Source organism: Haliotis cracherodii, unplaced genomic scaffold, assembly GCF_022045235.1.
Source record: "Haliotis cracherodii isolate W230 unplaced genomic scaffold, xgHalCrac1.p SCAF_1, whole genome shotgun sequence".
NCBI lineage: Eukaryota > Metazoa > Mollusca > Gastropoda > Lepetellida > Haliotidae > Haliotis > Haliotis cracherodii.
In genome coordinates this window covers 46789834-46810124 of record NW_027266264.1, presented here as the reverse complement: position 1 = coordinate 46810124, position 20291 = coordinate 46789834, and the positions used below count along the sequence as shown (strand labels likewise).

Genomic DNA, 20291 nt, shown 5'->3' with positions numbered 1-20291 from the left:
GTTTTTATACCCATTCATGGGTAGTGAAATGCATGGGGCTTGCATAAAAGTCAACTTTTGCACGGAATGCATGCTGTTCTGTAGCAGTTGCGTTTTTGTGACTTGATTCCATACATGTACTACAATATTTAAAACCAAACTTTACACTAAAGTTTTGGTGTCACAGGAACTTTTGTTGTTGAGTATAGTAAAGACTTATAGAAACCCAATAAGTTGTCTACTGTATCATCCCCTAACCAGAATCTAATAGGTATGTGGATTTGTATTCCACTCAATTCAGTAACTTCAGTAACTGTCAATTCAGTCAACAATTCTGTTATGGTGCTTGGTGATATATGCCCTTAAGCCAACATATATACATGCACAAAAGTTAAGCGCCACCCACCATGTTTGTGAGCTGTTACTTTTGGCACTTAATGATGACTACTATAACGAGATGTACGATTGTTATAAGCTGTATATGTAAACCCCATGTGATGCAAAAGTTGTCCCAAAGCAAGTTTATCTTGTGTTCCGAAAGAATATGAGCAGAATGGAATTTTACCGAAGACCAGAAATTGAAGGATTAGAAAACATTGAACAACTTTTTTGTCATGTAACTGTCTTGATATAGCAGACCATATCAGGTGTCACATAGACACCCTAGGGAGTGCAGAGTCTACTGCAAGACAGAAACGTCAGCAACGTGTGTATGATCCACGTACATTGACCAAAGCTTTAACCCTACGCCTCATACTCATTACAAGTCGTTGAATGCTTCTCTGAGCCAAACGGATCCATTCTTCATGAAGTGCGGCCTCAAGTCCAGCGAGATTTTGAACTGGGGGATCACGATGTCAGTTGTTCTGGCCAAGAATGTCCCAGAGATGCTCAATCGGATAACGATCCGGACTACAGGCCGGCCAAGGAAGAGTGGCAATAGCTTCTTGACGCAAATAAGCCAAAACTGCCCGAGATCTGTGTGGTCTAGCATTGTCGTCCATGTAAACAGGTCTTGTCTGAAGAGGATGGTTGTCAAAATGAGGGACTACCCCTGGACGAAGCACGGCTTCTTGGTATTGCTGGCCATTCAAGTTTCCACGAATTGTAACCAGCGGAAGTTTGCAGCCGAAGGAAACACAACCCCATATCATGACATGCTAAGGTCTTCTGGGTGTTCCTTGGTGCAAAACGAGTGTTACGTTGCCTCCAAACACGTATTCGAACATCAACAGTTCGTAGCAGCATTCGACACTCGTCAGACCAATGGACCCTTCTCCAGTTGGCCAAGTTCCATCGACTACGGGCACGACACCATATCAGACGATTCCACATGTGCCTCTCAGTCAGTTGAGGAAGTGTTACTGGTCTTCTGGCGTTATAACCAGCCGCTCTGAGGCGACGCCTTACGGTCGTTGTCGAGAGTGTCTGATGGGTAATCCACTGCAGTCTTAAACCTGTTGAAGTGGTAAATGGATTTCGTCTGACTATCCTGAAAAGACGTCTATCCTCTCTGGCCTACCAGACCTATGCCTGTCATTGACATCATTGGTTTGACCATGTTTGACAATCAAAAGAGTGATAAAACTGTGATGACGACCCATTTGTCTTGCAATGGCCCTGCATGACATGCCAGCATTTTTCATGCCTATCACTTGCCATCTTTCAGCGTTCGTTAACTTTCTCCTCACCATGGCTGATTTTCAACCTCTATTGGAAAGGGAACCTCACTCAGGAGCAAAATGCAACCACGTGTCTGAAACTTGAATTTCACTATTTATAGGGTAGGGGAACTGCAGCAACACGTAAAGCACGCTTTCCGTGTGGTATCTGGACAAATGTGGGTCATGAAACTATGGAAGCCTAATTCAGTCATACATCATAATATTTCGTATTTCTCATTCCCACACGTGAAATCAAGAGACTATGAATATGGTGGCGCTCAACGTTTGTGCATGTGTATATTAATTTGCAATTGGAGGTGTTCCAAATGTGACAAAAGAGTTTGTACCATGCTTCGAATACCTTTGATTACTACTTCTTCTTGCAAATAGGTCTTTGTGGCCCATTCTAACTAAGTAAAACGAGGCTCTTTGCTTACTCAATGTCACCAAGACATTCCCAATTTCCTGTTCAACCTCATCCAGATCGTTGACTTTGTTGATGTCATGACCCGAGATTTGAATCGTTGTCGGTATTATGGATAGAGACCCCTTAGTGTATTACATGTGCCATACCTGCTTGATTCTCTGCAGGCCCATGTACCTCTTGCTTAACGGTGTTTAGGTCAGCGTCAGACACAGTGCCTAATAAAAACCTTAAAGCCCTGCCAACAAATGGCAATAGCAAACGCTTGGGTCGGGTGCACAACCTGCCATATTCTGAAATATTATCTACTAGTCTATTTAAGTTTGTATCGGTGTTGTTATTTCTTCGTCTAATTATCAGATAATCAAAGACAAGCCTATCTATGAAGAATCTTGGCGCTCTATCGAGGCACCATTCCCTTCCCTACCAAGTCCTGTGTATGCCTCTTCAGCAAGATTCAGCAGCCATCTGCAAACAGCACCACACTTTCTCAATGTTTCTGTTTTACTGCCCCCAACTACATGAAAGCATGTTGTGCGTTCATTATCTCGGCAAACCTCCTGGTCAAGTCATGCCCTTGTTCCTGCCATGTTGCCTGATTGTGATCTTGTAAATATCGATGAAAACCACTAACTGCCCCTGAACCTGACTGATAGTCAACTAGTTTTATCCTTTCTTGATCTGAAACTTGTAAGTACTGCATATCTTTTATGCTTTTTAAACATTCTTTAAATATGGTGTGTTCCCCCTCAAAAGCTTTAATGATCTGCTCTATCTCCTGAGCACCTAGGGTTGTCAAGGTTAGCTAACTGTACTGTTATTTATGTAACGAATAATGAACAGAGAAGACGTCTTAGCTACTAACCCAAGTTGGTCTGAACTTCAATCTCCATTTGTCTCAGGCTGTTCCTTTTTGAGGGGGATCTGTGTACCGTCACCAAAGAAGATCCCAACGTAATTATAACCTTTACGTAGCAAAACAGCAGACGTTCTGGGTTTCAGCAATTTATAATCAGTACTTTTCTACGCTGGTACTAAGAGTTATCGAGGGCGTGGTAGAGGTGTGACCAGAGCTCGTCCTGGAGTGTTGGACTTCTTGGAGATAAGCTGGTGTTCAGCTCGTGGTTTGTTGGTCTTCTCAGTCTCCTCTCCTGGACTGCTCTGTCGGTCTGGTCTCGTTCAATGCCCTGCTGTGCCTCTCTACTGGCTTCATTGACCGGCAACTGTCAGTCAGAAATAGTCTAATTCGTGATCATCACGTCATTTCGAGGATCAAAACAAGTACCCAGCTCAATCAGTTGGAAACAACTTTTGGTCAGCAACTGTCCGGCCGTTACCTGCATCATGCTGTCAAAACAAGAACTGCTAAAACCAGCCTCAGTGAATTTCCTGATGCATGGGGGATGTCTACTCCAATATTATCACGGGTCAGAAACTGGCCATTTCGTGTGATTGTCAAAATAAGCCGGCCTACCTATACAGCCTCTGACCACTGGACAGTGTTACAAGAACAGACCTCGTGCAACTTCACCAATCAACATCAACAGCACGTACAGGTCCTCCCCTGGCCCTCTCTTTTCCCAGATTCAAATAGAAAGCCTGTTGTTTGATTCGGACTGCCATATACGACAGCGCCCTCCTGAACCACAGAGGCTGAGAGGGCTACCATTTCCTAACGTGTGATCATTACGCATATTGCGTCCATGGACGGGAGGTGCCAGACAGTCCCGTAATGTTGGACACACCAGATATTGAGTTCTCGTGACCTCGACTCATTCCGTGTAATCTGTTCATATTGGACAAGTGAAGACTGGATGACATCACTAATCACTCAGCTGACGTGCAGTCAATATACTGCACAACACAAATTTGGTTTGTCTCTTACTTTTTTCAGACGTATATGAAATGCTGGTTTAAACAACATCTAACTGATTAAATGCAGACATATTGTGATGTTAAACATTGATTTAACACGATCGACTCCTGTCGGGGGTAATATCTATCTAACTGGAGCCGACGTAGAAGTGTCTTGATGACATCTCGAACACTGAGCTCTCAAAACCACTCCAAAATAATCCACGTGACAACATGTGCTTATTGCATGTAAATCCGATGATGTGTTTCACACCGTGCAGCATTTAGCTTTGGGGCGAATGTTTGTACGAGCGGGAACATAGTTTTCACAAATTCAGGACAATGGCAAATTCGCCCTGAGGCATTGCGTAAATGAAGTGGAAATGCTTGCATTGTCAATTTATGTCCTTTTGTCATTTGGTTTAACGTAAAATGTGTAACATACGTACTACCTATTTATGAAATATAACATCAAGTGTAAGACGAGTTTAATTACAGAGTTTATAGTAAACGCTACATGTAGTCAAGAAACGGGACATTTTATGTAGCTTCACTAGATCCATTGGCCGGCGATGAGACCTGTCGATACCACACGTACAGTCCCCGACTTGGATAGACACAGCATGTAAATGCACATGGTATCTTCGATCAATATTTCTTCCTTTTCAACACCGATATTGTCTTTTCAATAAATACAACAATGATTTTCGCACTGTGTTGATGTTGTCGTGCCATGTTTTTTATTGTGACTACAAACTGAATCATTCTGAGCTATGTACATCTACATTACACCGTGAGTTTGGGTTCAATATGTAAGTTTACTGCACGCCTAGACTAACATTCAGTCTCTGAATTGAAACAGTTGTTGAACTATGTTAATAAAATATAATAAAAGGGAGCCCAGAGATTCTTCCTGAAACTGCAGTAATCTAGACTTGCCCACTAATATAGTTTTGCATGGACTGTATTGGATATATATTTGTTTCATGGTCTGTATGACAGACATCTGCACAGCGTGCACTGTCAATATCGGAGTGAAGTCAGAAGGAAATATATGTTGACAATTTTGGTAAGCCATATGGTAGTTTGGGCATGCTTCGTATGCTGACAGATCAATGATCATAACTCCAGTGAATGTGGGATTCGACCCCAAGACCAATCTGCCAACAGAAGGCCCTTTTTTCTCAGGCTTGATGGATATAGCCGAACGTGATTGCCCCGAGACTGGTGTATCCTGCTAGCTAAGGGAAGCGATCCTTTACACACCGCGGTCTGGTCGCTACTTCAACCTGGTATATATCTAGTTGAATATTGAACTAGTGACACGATACGTAGACACACTGGCCTTATACAAATCGTACGCCGACATTTGTTCTCTCGGCCGCCATGTCTGCTGTGCATGAATCGAGGCTGGGAATTCATTTATGGGGTGCCCTCACCCAAGGTGTCGCTTTTGTTGCTGTGCGCATTCATTGTGCATTGAATTTCTCGTTGCCGACATCTATGGGCGGCCATTCGGTCAAAAAATACAAAGTTGAAATAAAGGACAAAAGTATGCAATAACAGTCAAATGTTACGAATAAAGTATTAAATGTTACTAATAAAGGACAAAATACAAAACAAACAGATTCCGGTTAAAAAGTTGAAATAAAGGTCAAAAGTACACAATATAATAGTCAAATGCAGCGAAAAGACGTCATATGAAAAGAAAGAACAATGTGCACTAAAGAACTTCAGTGCGCACGAAAGGACACTAAACTGCTAAAGGACGTTGACAATAAAGAAAGCCAGATGACGCTGCAATTTGTAAAACATTGCGAGTTTAATCGGCTTGCTCCGCTTACATTTGGGTCCTTTCCCTAATGTTTATGTACAGACATTGATATATATATATATGCACAATACACACATACACATACAAACATATATATATACATTACAAACATACAAACATACATACATACACACACACACACACACACACACACAAACACACACACACACACACACACACCGCACACACACACACACACACACATGTTCACATACACTAACATATACATTATTATTGTGACTTTCAGCTGGAGATTCATCCCCGTAGAGAATAGTTTGTATTGTAGCTCCAGCTTTTATAATGTCAGTGCACATTATACATGTATTTCTGGGAATAGTGTCATTGGGACATTCAAGAAAGAAGTGTATGTTGTTTTCACATGGATTTCCACAATAGCAGGACAAAGTATCAGATAAATTTTCTTTGAAGAGATCTTCATTTAGGGAACTGCAAGAATGCCTTAGACGTGTATTTCAAATGTTATCTCCTCGGTTGCTTGTTAAGAAGTATGGCAGTGGAGCTGCAATGGTTGTGTTAATCATCTGTTTAAAATTTGACGACGACGTTGCACTTCTGTATTCAGCGGTAGCGCATTCCACAGTTTGAGTGAAGAAGGTATACGTGATCATGAATGCTGGTAGGTAGCTGTTCGTCCATGCGGTATATTCATATTTTTCTTATGTCGTAACTCATATCAACTAATAGTTGATACTTTGGGAGGTAACGTGTCATGTAAATACGATGGACATACATTATCAACAATACTGTAAATTGTACAAAGTTTTTTAATTTTTTTCCTTCAATAGATAGTGATTCCAATCCTGTCTCAAAATATAAACTCGATCTTGAGGAGAATTTAGGGAGACCTGTTACAATGCGAGCGGCTTCGAGTTGAATCATTTCAAGTTTTTAGGAATTTTCGTGACTGCAGTTATCCCATACCTCTGAAGCATATTCTAATATAGGCCTTATGAAAACGAGATAGATTTTGGACAGGGTTGGACTGTCAAGTAAATATTTGACGGTTCTTAACGGACAAATCATTTTGGAAGCTGAGCGGTAAATGTTATCAACGTGGGTTGTCCACTTCATATCATGAGATAGAGTAACCCCCAGATATTTGTGCGAGATAGATGCGCTAAGAGAGGTATTGTTATAAATAACATCTGCAGAGCGGTTTTTACAATGAGTGAACGATATAAATGTTGTTTTGTCCGGGTCAAACTTAACTATTCATCTATTGGCCCGGGTACTGAGAAGCTCCAGATCACTGTTTAATATATGTTCTATCATCAGAATGTGAAAAGATGATGTACCAATGGAAGTATCGTCAGCGAAAAGAGGAGTAGAATTCTCTAGATTATCAGCGAGATCGTTGATGTTGACTAAAAACAATAAGGCACCTAAGACCGAGCCTTGGCGGACACCGGCTTTGGTGAATTCCAAAGATGAAAAGTTGCCATTTACAAAAACCTTTTGTCTTCGATGACTAATATAGTCTTCTAGCCACAGTAATAGCTTATGAAGTAATCATTTATGCCAGACTCTATCAAATGATTTCCATACATCACAGAATACCATACAATAGTATTCATGCTTGTCAACAGATGAGACAAGATCATTATACATTCCTATAAATTGGGAGGTAGTAGAATGTCCTGGTACAAAGCCAGATTGATATTTGTACAGACTATTCATATTGAAATAGTTATATAAACGTTTAAAGACTAATCTCTCCGGTAGTTTTCCAAGAATTGATAACAGGCTAATTGGTCTGTAGTTTGAGGGTAGTGCTTTGTCACCTTTCTTGTATAATGACATGACGTGAGCGAGTTTCCAGATTTCTGTCAGCCAAGAGATTTAAAGTCTAGGGTTTATATTATCTGGTCCGCTTGATTTATTGCATGGTAGTGTCTATGTGAGATCACTTATTTCTGATTCAGTAACAGTAACCCTGAATCAGAAATAAGTGATCTCACATAGAGAGAGGGATCACAACGCTGACTGAAAACCGGAAGCGGCTGATTACCGTCATCAACATCACAAATAGAAACGAAGTAAGTATTGTGTACATCGATCAGCCTTTTCGATGTCAGTAACTGCTGTAGGTTTATTAGGGTCGGTACAGAGAGGGGGCAAACATGTTGGTGAATAAGCACTTTTTATGATAAATCTCAATAATTTCCAGTAGTTGGAACTGTTTGAATTAAAATGTGTTTCCAACAAGCCGTATATGTTGCTATACTATTTTTCTTACTATGTTTTCCATATCATTAAAAAATATTCTTTGCCTTTTGTAATTGAGAAGACGTGAATCACATAAAATAAAATATTAAACAAATAATGCTTCCTCATTCTGACAGATTAGGTTGAATTAATTTAATGCCTTCTCGACTTACAGTTTGGGCGAGACATCCTATCGGGAGTGTTATGTTTTCTCCGAACTATTTGTCCGGAAACTTAACCACGCGCCCGAACACTGTCGTACCTGTCGCCAGTCAGTCAACAGAGCGGATCGACTGGGATCACACGAGAAGCGCTGGAGATCGAACTGTTCCGAGATGAAGATACTGGCCGTGCTGTGTTACATCTATTTCACCTTGAAGCGTGAAACAGTTGCATCGTCCGTATATAACATAGATGATTCTGTGGGATTAGGGAAACGGTTTGACGGCATTGGAGGTCTCAGTGGGGGGTCGGTAAGTGACACTTCGATCTCTTCGGGGGCAGGCTAAAACGGCACCTCAGCAATCCCGCATAACCACAAAGGGGCGTCTCAAAAGTTTTGTATCACTTTTCTTGTGAAATTGATAACGTACCTATACAGATCTATGTAGTACCAAAGTGTTCTTGGTGTTTTTAAATTGAAAAAAAGTAATATTGAATTATAATACATATTGAAATATAATACATAATATATATGGAGTTCACGCAGGTAGGAAACCCCCCGAGGGAGCTGAATATATTTATCATAATCTCAGATCTGTTTAAATTGTCATTGTCATCTCTTCTGAAACATGATGAGGCTAAAACGGCACTCTGCTAAAACGGCATAATATTTGCCAGGCGATAGCAAAACCATGTGGACAAGTATTCATGGGCAAACTTCTCAAGTCTCGTCTGTTTTCGATTCAGAAAGTAAAAATGGCTTTTGGTGATATTTAATTTTTTTCCTGACATTATGTACATACTGGGTTGAATTCAATATGTAATACTTTAGTGGACTTCCGAAACAACATTGAATATATGCTTAAAGGGAAACAACACTCCAAGTTTGAAAGTATTGAGATATGGATTTTTGCGGATTCAGACTTTGCTATTTATGGACTATAATTTCAAGGGGCGGTGAGGTTGCCTAGTGGTTAAAGCGTTCTTTGAAGACCAGGGTTCGATTCCTCACATGGGCACAGTATGTGAAGCCCATTTCTTGTGTCCCCTGATGTGATATATTGCTAAAAAACGTGTAAAACCATACTCACTCACTCACTATAATTTCGACTGGTTTGACATGTGTTTGCGGGGCTATTTGAAGCCACACCTATCAGAGTATCGAAGAATGAGAAGCCTTATATCATTACAAAGATTTACAACAAGGAGCTGCAGCCAAACTGACATGTGTTTAGTTCATAACTGCATGTACGACTTAAAAGGGTGAAGCTATCGGTCTAGATCATATTCTGAACAATAAATAACTACACAGTATCAAAACAATTCGCCAAACACCCCTTGCATCACCATGGTCACCTCCCAACAATCTGGGTCACACACACTCTGTATGCTTGTTGACCTATACACACGAGCCACGTGGTTTCCCCAGCCAACTCATTCTCTTTCTAATTGCTAGGGTGGTGATGCGCTATACAAATTACGACTATATTTTTTTACCTGAGGATATTTTTCACCCTTGGATCCCCACGACATTTGTCCTGATTGTCCGGACATTGCAGCGCTTCTTCACATTGTGGTCAATGTAGGGATTCACCTAAAGAATCCTTCAGCCTCTATTTGCACAAATACCGGGGTAGAATAGGTCTTCAGCAACCCATGCGTGCCGTAAGAAGCAACTATGCTTTTCGTGAAAGGCGACTAACTGGATCGGGTGGTCAGACTCGCTGAATTGGTTGAAGCATGTCATTGTATCCCAATTGCGTGGATCGATGCTCATGGTATCAATCACTGGATTGTCTGGTCCAGACTCGATTATTTACAGACTGCTGTAATATTGCTGAGTGCAGCATTAAACAAGAAACAAACAAACAAATGCCAGCATAGAGAACAGGATTGCTACGCTAGATCGCCTGAAAAAATCATAAAAGTCGAAGAAAATGCTGTCTGAAAAGATAAAATAAGCGGGAAAATTGTCCACAACATCGAGAAACAGCACTGCCTCATGCCCTCCAATCGCGGTATTCTTGGATAGCTAGCTTCCTGACTGACAATATCTCGTCTGCACTGCGAACTTTCCCCGAGCACTTCGATGAACCTACCCTCGGGGACGGACGCTCGGAAAATGCTCACAACTGTTTTGGATCCTGCCAACCCTACGACTACTACTTCGGCCTCGGTCATTTTGCCTTCGCCGAACCCTTTGGATGTTCAAAATACTTCTCCTCTTTCCACTTCAATGATAGATAACTCGAAGTTACTCTCGTCGGAGGGAACTCCAATGGCTTTGGCGGATCCCTTAAAAGACGAGAGAGTTATGAGAGATCTTCTTTAGATCGCTCATCTATTTCGTTGTTTCTTCGACTTCAGTCTTCCATTGACACTGCCCCGATCAGGTACGATCGACAAGACGGCCATAGACGGGGAAACTACCCTCTGCAGTTCGTGTTTCAGACCGATAACACTTTTCGTCAGAGGATAGGTGAACCAAAGAATCACAATTCATCCTCAGACCAACTCACCTCTAAGGTGTGTCAAACGTCGAAAAATCAGTGACCGTCTCTGGATCACCATGCTTCAAGCACTCAGCCTTCCAGTAAGGTTCGACAAACCACGTAAGATAATGATCAGCAAACCTCTCAGGATTGGCGAACCTCGAAAGATAAGCAAACATCCAGAAAGCAATGCACTTCACAGGATCGGCATGCTTCATCAGACCATATGTCTCCTAATGTTCGTCGAGCGCATCTACCTTTCATCGGGGGAGGGGGAGGACACGGGTGGCCCTGTCGAAGTGCAAAGTTGCGTCCCTTGGGCACGCCAGAAACCTTTGATTGTGGGTTCAAATCCCGGTTGGCCTCAATTATGTTTCTAGGTTTGTCTGTGTCCGTGGGTTTCACCAGAGTGAAAAATGTCAGAGACCTGCATCACTTCAGGCTTTCCTTCCACCTTAAGCTGACAAGCCATGATATAACTGGAATACTGTTAAAAGCACTCACTCACTCACTTCCTGTCATCGTCGCTCATGCAGAGACACTTCAGAATCATCCAAGATTCGGAGGCTGGACATTATAAAGACTCATTAGGCCGACAGTCTCATTTGTTTCCTTCATCTTCAAGTTATCCGGACTCTCACCTACGGGATTGGTCACATTGTAACAAGTACCATCACCAGCGCTGTGCGCTATCTTTGAAGCCGACTTACGCTCACATGACTCATGATTGGGATCACTACCCTCAGTCCATGGAAACTCTTGCTCCAGGGCAAGGATACTCTCACGCTCCCGCACACCCAGACTTCCACATTCAATTGACCTTCTCATACAGAGACAACCCTCGCTGCTCTGCTGCTGTCAGCAGATACCTATCCCCTCTCGATGCACCAGGCTTTTGGCTCTTTCCGTCAATTGCAGGATGGGTTACAGTTTCATACCGAGGGAAACAGGCTCTCCTGGCATCACTACGTCTGCTCCTGAATTGGATGGAGATATCTCCACTTTGGCACCAAAGCGTCGTTTTACTTGTTCTTCGGTAGATGACAGAGACGTAGTTCATCTTGACACTACAATTCATCGTACGTTGCCCTTAGCATCTACCACCCTTTCTTTGTTTGAAACCTTTCACTTGGTAATCTTCACCAGAAGGCTTGAATTCATAGGGCAATTGGCCTAATTCACAACAGATGTCAGGCATCTTAAATCACTTGGCTCACTATGCAGGATCCGTCACTTCTTTGCGATGTCAGGGGAACGTCCAACACTGTTCCTGGGATGAGCCATTTAAGAACCAACTCTACCAATTACCGTGGTCCACATCCTCAATGTTCGCAGGATGTATTCAAGACATAGCTCAGGACGTTCAATGGGATTCTTTTCGGTGACAGTCGATGTTTTGCATCTTAAAGGAACCAACTGGAGGAAGAAAGGAACGGAAGCGACCTTCTTTCGGACCCAACCAACCGGATCTTCGTAAAGTCATTAGCTCGAGGTCCAGCTCCTTTTGTGGCTGGGGAAGAGGCTGTCAAGGGCAACACAGAGGAAGGTCAGCTGCATGTACTGTTTCCTTTTCCAGGTCAAAAGGTGACGACTCTCTCAAGAAGGGAGACTCTCTTCTGCCCCCAGCCATTCCAATAGTTCCATTACCTGTTGGTGGAAGCAGCTGTCTCGCCAGTATCAGGTCAAACAACTTGCCATTCTCACCATCGCTCTAGAAAAGCTACTCACAAATAACGCCATAGAATGCTTTGGTACGGCTCTGACCATTCCAGGCTTCTATTTCACAATTTGCTTCCAAAGAAAGACAGCCTCCAACTTCGCCTCATTTTCAACATGAAACTATTCAACCAGTCGTACCTAGAAGTCGTGGCAAATTCATGATCATGATTTCCTTCAGGTCCTTTTTCTCTGCTGCCATTACCAATGAAAGGTGCTTCCATTTGGAATTTCTTCGGCCCCGTGGCTATTTACCTGCCTCACTAAGCCCCTCTCCAGACTTGACCCGTGAAGATCCAGGGTAGAATAGGTCTTCAGCAACCCATTCTTGCTGTAAAAAGTGACTCTGCTTGTCGTAAGAGGCGACTAATGGGATCGGGTGGTCAGGCTTGCTGACTTGGTTGATGCATGTCATCGATCCCAATTGCGTGGATCATTTGCTCATGATACAATCACAGATCCAAATTTCTGAAAAATAAACTGTCCTATATTGAAACTGGCTGGTAACTTTTAAGACTAGCTATCCCGCATAGCCAGCTGGGTCAGTGGTTCAGTCCCAAAAGATGTTAAAAGATGGTACTTGTTATTGCCCTGCCTGGTACTCGGCATTAAGGGGATAGAACAAGGACAGGTTAACTTGAAGTTAGTGTGATGTGTCTGAGTCGGGGTATCCATTTTAAACTGCAGCATGCAGTATCTCAATGAGACAGCACTATAATTACAGCATTAGTCCACACTGGTACAAGCAGATACACACACACATGCTAAACTAACATTTTCTCCCAGAAATAAAGTTATCACATTTTAAAATATATATATATATATATATATATATATATATATACAAAATATAATCCAAATGGAGCCTAGAACAAAGTTGATGCAATCTGGACTTGTTACCTCATTCTAGACCTAACTTGGATTCAATTTCTTAATTTATTCTCTTGGGTCTGGGCGACAGACTAACACACATGCATACACATCCCTTACATATAAGTGCATTGGTATTGAACATGACATTTCACCCCATATTTTCACCTCATCTTACGGCATAATATGTCCACAACAGAAAATGTTTGAAACTAAGTCAACTGTTCACACACTCATCCCCAAATTACAATGAATACTGGATCAAATGGATATATCATTCCACATTGTTTTCATTTAGATGTTATTGATAGATTTGGTCTTCTGCACATGCTCAATCCGGCACACTTTCAATAATGATTGCAGTAAAACAAAATATGCATGAACATAGATGGCTTATACAAAAAATTACTTTTGGTGCTAAAATACACATGCAAATGATAGGGTTTTCTATGTTTTTATGTTTTTCTCACAGCTATCAATTTTATTGTGGAAAGGAGATGTAAATATGAAATGTCAATGCAAGGGAATAACCAGTCTTGATTATCCGCAAAAAAAGATTTAATTTGGCATAAAGGACAAAATAGCTGAAAATTATATGAATGGATTTCTGAAAATAAGTGATGACACCAGAATGTGACCAGATGTATGCAAGGGTAAGCATGTCCTGAAAGTAAGAGATTAAATTATCCTGTACCATATCCATCAATAAACAATGTTTACTTATAAAAAAACAGTTTTATGAAATTGACATGACTTCACTGCATATGAGCTTGAAAATAGGTAACCATGGTAACAAGGGGACAGTATTATATGCACAAATGAAGGAAAATACACAATAATTTACCATTAGCCATGTACTTAGACCACACACACACAAAATTCACCGATTTGGAACCATGTAAACACTTACTTCATTCTTCTCCTGGAAGCGCAGGAATATGGACCTTGATACGTCTCAAGCCCATGGACATGTTGTTGAGTCTGTTCTCATCAAACTTAGCCATTACAAGAGATAATAATTTATTATTTGTAAAAACATGTGAAATGATGCCTTTTTAAGATTTGTTTTACAAAACTGGTGGATTTTATGTGAATCTATGATGCATTTTGAGTTCCTATGTTGTAAGAAACTGCTGCAGAACCGGTAACCTTTCGACCACTGTCACTGTCAAACTTTGTTGCTTATTTCGAATTACAACTCTGATATCTCCTTACAAGTTCATGAAACCTGTGAAGATCCGGGTAAGAATAGGTCTTCAGTAACCCATGCTTGCTGTAAGAGGCGGCTATGCTTTACGTAATAGGGATCATGTGGTCAGGCTCATTGACTTGGTTGATGCATGTCATCGTATCCCGATTGCCTGGATCGATGCTCATGATGTCAATCACTGGATTGTCTTGTCCAGGCTCAATTATTTACAGACCGCCATCATATAGCTGGAATATTGCTGAATGTGGTGTTAAACATGTTAAACAGCAAATAATTAACAGAACTTGATGCTAATAACATGTTGAAGATTTTGGTTCATTATTTGGTTGAATGTTTAAGGAAGTGCATGTGATGTGGTATGACCAGCTCCAGTGTCATGTTGTGCTTCATGTTTCAGGCTACGTCCAAACTGCTGAAAGCTTATCCAGACAAACAGAGGAATCAGGTTTTAGACATTCTGTTTAAGGTACAAGTTTGTGCTATGTTGTATACAACTGATGTTATAGTTCAAGCTTTATTGATAAATACGATAAAAGTAACGGCTTCAAAGGGTCCAAATTTGTGGCCTAATGTACCTGAGGGGTATCTGATAATTCAGCAGACAAGTATTTGTTGATGATTATCATTCCAACATGAATCTTCATTTTAATGTAACCAAACCTACCTACTAATGATATGGCTGCAACAGTGCATGATTTGTATTCTATTTCATCCAGTTAACAAGTACGTTTTCACTACTAACAACATCACACAACACTGTCTCAGTTCGAAACTGCAAAGAAAACACACAGTATTAAATTAATGTTACTTAATGCAAACAATCCCTGATCCCTGGGCTAGATTTGCTAACATACTAATCATGTTAGAAATTGTATTCGTTCACAAATACAGTTACCCCAGCATTTCGACACTTGGGTGAGGTAAGCCTGTTATTTGTATTTTTTCACATATACTCACCACCAAAAGAAATGCGAAGACCATACACGTTGGTTAAGATATGAAGATTTACTCACATTCGAGGGATATTGGATTGGTTCGATGCACAAACGAACATACTGGTATGTCGTGTGAACCGATGCTCATGAACGCATCTCATGTGACGTCATAGATCCATGACTCAAGATGCACCATTTGTCTCGTGCAGGATTAGAGTGTAAAGTTGGGAAATCACGTGCAGCATATCGTGATAAGAATAAAGACACTCTGTGGTACCACTTGACTGTTTGTTAGTTTTGTCTTCAAGTGGTACACATTGGAAACATCTCCTCTTGACGTGCATACTTCTCTATATGTTTCTATGGTTCGCTTTTCTTTTGGCGGTGAGTAGATATTCAGAGAGTCAGTCATTGAAGCAGGTTACACTGTAGGCGTGATGACACTTTGATGGGGTGCAGATCTTTCCAAACCCTTGCTCACCATGATGCCCTATGCATTTGAATCCATCCTGCTGTACATGTTGCCATGGTTATAACTTGTTTTTTCAGCCCAACTTTGCAGCCTCACTCCAGATTCTGAAAGTAGAGATTGGAGGGGACTCTGAAAGTTCTGGTTGGTGAACTGTGACACGGTGCATGTCTTGGTTCCTCTGTGTCAGTGTTAACATTGAAAGCTACAGAGAATCTCACCAAACTGATTTATATGTATCATTGCACATAATTTATGGTAGCAAAATCTTAGGCAATTTGTAATCAGATATGAAAATTATCTTATTTGGCATGAAAAGACAGATTAACTATTGATAGGAAAGAATAAGGTGTTCTTTAGGGACCGACCACTTCATAATCTGAGAGGGGCGGTCTGGGATTTTGTATTGATATTTCTTTCATTAAACTCTGAGCCCAAATATTTGGTAAAAAAACAATGTAATTTTTGTGGCAGACAATTTTTTTTTATCAGCAATTTCAAGCATTTTTTCAAAATACTTTGGCAACAATATATTTTTTTATATAAAATCCCAGGGTAACCCCCATCAAATGGTCGGCACTTAATTTTGTTTGAGTGGTATATATTCGGCCGAGGGAGGCAGTGCCAGAGGTCTCACTGTAGTGACTTTTGTAGATGCAACGGAGGCCTCGCACATGCACAACAGCTGGGATGAGGACTACAACAGAGGATACGAGTGGTGGATGATGGCAGAGGCTAAGAAGGTACACAGAATCAAAGCTGAGTCTATATCTTCAGTTGACCCACGTCCTTGACCACTGAAAAACAACAAATGGCCCTCTCATTCTGAATAATAAAGACCTCGAGCTCTCTACTTCTGAAAGCTGGCCCGTTGCTCTGAAGTGTTCATTCGCTCTGAAGCCCTGTTAGTCTGGTCACCTGTTGTCTAGTTGTCCTTGGCAGAAATTTATCTAAGTGCCATTTGGAGGCAAATTGGGATACTGTTATATTATTTTATTCAAACTTTTAATATTTAAGGAAAGGTCATATACTACATCTTAGTAGCATGCATCAGTGAGGTATTGTGCAGTAGCAAGATATGTAAGGTGGTTATAATTAGGCTTTTTATATTACCAACATTTCTTAAATTCCATACAGACACATAGTTTGATTTGACTTGGTTCATCAGATGTTTCAAATATCTATAGATACATATGCCTCTGATTAAAATATCTTATTTGATCGCCACACTGAATTTGTACACATCCCATTACTTTCTATGTTATATCAGTGTAACAAAACATTTTTATATGATTAATAACATTGGTATGGAGATGGAAGTAATCAGGCATCATTTCTATTTATCTATGGAGAAACTCAAAGTCATATGTAACACTCGTCCAGTGTGCATCCTTTCCTTTTGTCATACAGGGAAGTGCATTGATGTGCATAATATGACTGTCTATAATTGATCAAGTACAGTTACCCCTGACACAAGTGTGAATGACTGACCTACAATCTGTATTATTTAGGATTTAGATGGAGAATACTATAAGTGATTCCTATTTATGTTATTAATATATATTCTGATTTTGAGGTTGTTGTTTCAGAGAAATCCCAGCATCAAGCTGTACGGTCTGCCCTGGAACTTCCCGGGCTGGATCGGCAATGGCACACAAAACCCTTACAACAACGTGGATGTCCTGGCCACATACATCAGGAAGTGGATTCAGGGAGCGCGGGACGTCCACAACCTGACAATAGATTACATCGGGGTATGGACCCACTAGGGAGTCTGGGATATCCACAACTCGACCATACATCGGTGTACTGGAGCACTATGGAGTCTGAGATATCAATGTCCAACTGTGGACTACATCGTGCACTGGGGCACTGGGGAGTCTGGGATATCAATGTCCAACTGTGGACTACATCGTGTACTGGGGCACTGGGGAGTCTGGGATATGAATGTCCAACTGTGGACTACATCAGTGTACTAGGGCACTTGGAGCCATAATGATTATGGAATTCAAGTGTATTAATTTGATTTAAAAATTTTATTGTGAATAATCAAATGGATTAGGCACAAATCACAGACTTACGATGTAAACTTTTCTGATTGTATCTTCACTGCATGAATCCTTACACACTTTGTTGCAGATATGGAATGAACGGGCTTGTAATACCACATACATAAAGGTCAGTGTCACATCACGCTATTGTCCTTGCTGTTCATTTTGAGCCAGGTATAGCTGGCCATTCTGAATATGCGTTTTACACAACCAGAAATTATATATTAACCATAACAGGTGTTCCTGTTTGTATGTGTCAGAGATCAGATGTTCCTGTATGTATGTGTGTCAGAGATCAGATGTTCCTCTATATATGTGTGTCAGAGGTCAAATGTTCCTCTACATATGTCAGAGATTAGATAATCCTTTTAGTATGTGTGTCAGAGATCAGATGTTCATGTACGTATATGTGTCAGAGTTTAGATGTTTCTGTACATATATGTGTCAGAGATCAGATGTTCCTGTACGTATGTAAGTCAGGGATCACTAGTTCCTGTACATATATGTGTCAGAGATCAGATGTTCCTGTGCGTATATGTGTCAGAGATCAGATGTTCCTGTACATATGTGTGTCAGAGATCAGATGTTCATGTACATATATGTTTTAGAGATCAGATGTTCCTGTACGTATATGTGTCAGGGATCAGATGTTTCTGTACATATGTGTGTCAGAGATCAGATGTTCCTGTACATATGTGTGTCAGAGATCAGATGTTCCTCTATATATGTGTCTCAGAGATCAGATGTTCCTGTACGTATATGTGTCAGAGATCAGATGTTCCTGTACGTATGTGGGTTATATCCTCTATATATGTGTGTCAGAGATCAGATGTTCCTGTAAATATGTGTCAGAGATCAGATGTTCCTGTACATATGTGTGTCAGAGATCAGATGTTCCTGTACGTATGTGTGTCAGAGATCAGATGTTCCTGTACGTATGTGGGTTAGAGATCAGATGTTCCTGTACGTATGTGGGTCAGAGATCAGATGTTCCTGTACATATGTGGGTCAGAGATCAGATGTTTCTGTCAGACTGAAAGCAATTATTGTACCCATACTCTACATGTGTTATTTGTTTTGCAGAGGTTGAGACGGGTCCTTGATAAACACGGGTTCTCTCATGTGGGTATCGTGGCAGGAGACAATGGAGCATGGGGAATAGAAAACGACATCCTGAAAGATGCCGATCTGGCCTCAGCTGTAGATGTTATTGGGTATAACTAAGATTCTGAAGATAACTCTGATAGGGAGATAAACACAGGACATGTCATCACATGTCATCTTTCACTCACTGAGCAGCTGGTAGCCACCATGTGGTGATGTGTTGGAGGAAACTGCAGTGGAGCTCTAGACTAGAAGCATCCCACTCCACATCAGATCAACTTCCTCATCCCTCGTGTGATACATGAAAAAAACCTCTGTTTCAATTATGTTTACAAAATGTGTTTGTTTGCATGTTTAAGGCTTGTTGTTGTGACATTATTTAAATTTTATGATAATGAAATGGAGACTGCTCCAATCTAGGACTTACCATGTAGGTATAGCTGAATTTATACTAAAGTAACTGCGATCATATGCATTTATTGGAAAAGTGATTATGATTATGTGGACTTTATTTATACTGATTGATTAATGTACAATACAAATTATATGTTAAGACAGACCAGACAGTCTGATCTAGGTTGATTTTCTATTACGGTAAATAATCATGAACTCCACAAAAGTGAAAGTAATCTGACATTTCACCATATTTGTCTTAAGAACACAAAGTGCACCACTGGGGAAAAAGAGAGTTTTAGATTGTGTTCTTTGCTGCTCATGATGAAGGAATCTGCTGCATTAACCATCTGAGACATGACCGCTTCTGTGCTTTAGTGTTCACTACCCTAGGAAGGCCACACCTGTAGCGGCACTGAAGACGGGAAAACTACTGTGGGCATCAGAGGACTACAGTGCATTCAACAATGCTAGGGGAGGCGGAATCTGGGCCAGGGTGAGTCTGCAACACCTTGAACAACAATCAGAGAGGAAGGTGGATCTGGGTCCAGGGTGAGTCTCCAACACCTTGAACATCAGTCAGGGATGGAGATGGATCTGGGCCAGGGTGAGTCTCCAACACCTTGAACATCAGTCAGGGAGGGAGGAAGATCTGGGCAGGGGTGAGTCTCCAACACCTTGAACAACAATCAGGGAGGGAGATGGATCCAACACCTTGAACAACAATCAGAGAGGGAGGTAGATCTGGGCCAGGGTGAGTCTCCAACACCTTGAGCGACAATCAGGGAGGGGGATGGATCTGGGCCAGTGTGAGTCTCCAACACCTTGAACATCAGTCAGGGAGGGAGATGGATCTGGGCAGGGGTGAGTCTCCAACACCTTGAACAACAATCAGGGAGGGAGGAAGA

General features: G+C 41.2%; 1 protein-coding gene across 1 annotated transcript in view; it reads left to right on the top strand.

Annotated features, from left to right (window-relative positions):
* The first annotated feature begins 8264 nt into the window (after positions 1 to 8264).
* Positions 8265 to 20291, top strand: part of LOC139464854 (galactocerebrosidase-like) — a 31278-nt gene continuing 19251 nt past the window's right edge. Inside the window, exons 1-8 of the mRNA XM_071246409.1 lie at positions 8265 to 8454; positions 14829 to 14897; positions 15916 to 15979; positions 16490 to 16578; positions 17425 to 17589; positions 17975 to 18013; positions 18970 to 19100; positions 19762 to 19879. Of these exons, the coding sequence (XP_071102510.1) occupies positions 8317 to 8454; positions 14829 to 14897; positions 15916 to 15979; positions 16490 to 16578; positions 17425 to 17589; positions 17975 to 18013; positions 18970 to 19100; positions 19762 to 19879 (813 nt within the window). The 5' untranslated portion in view covers positions 8265 to 8316. The remainder of the gene's footprint in view (positions 8455 to 14828; positions 14898 to 15915; positions 15980 to 16489; positions 16579 to 17424; positions 17590 to 17974; positions 18014 to 18969; positions 19101 to 19761; positions 19880 to 20291) is intronic.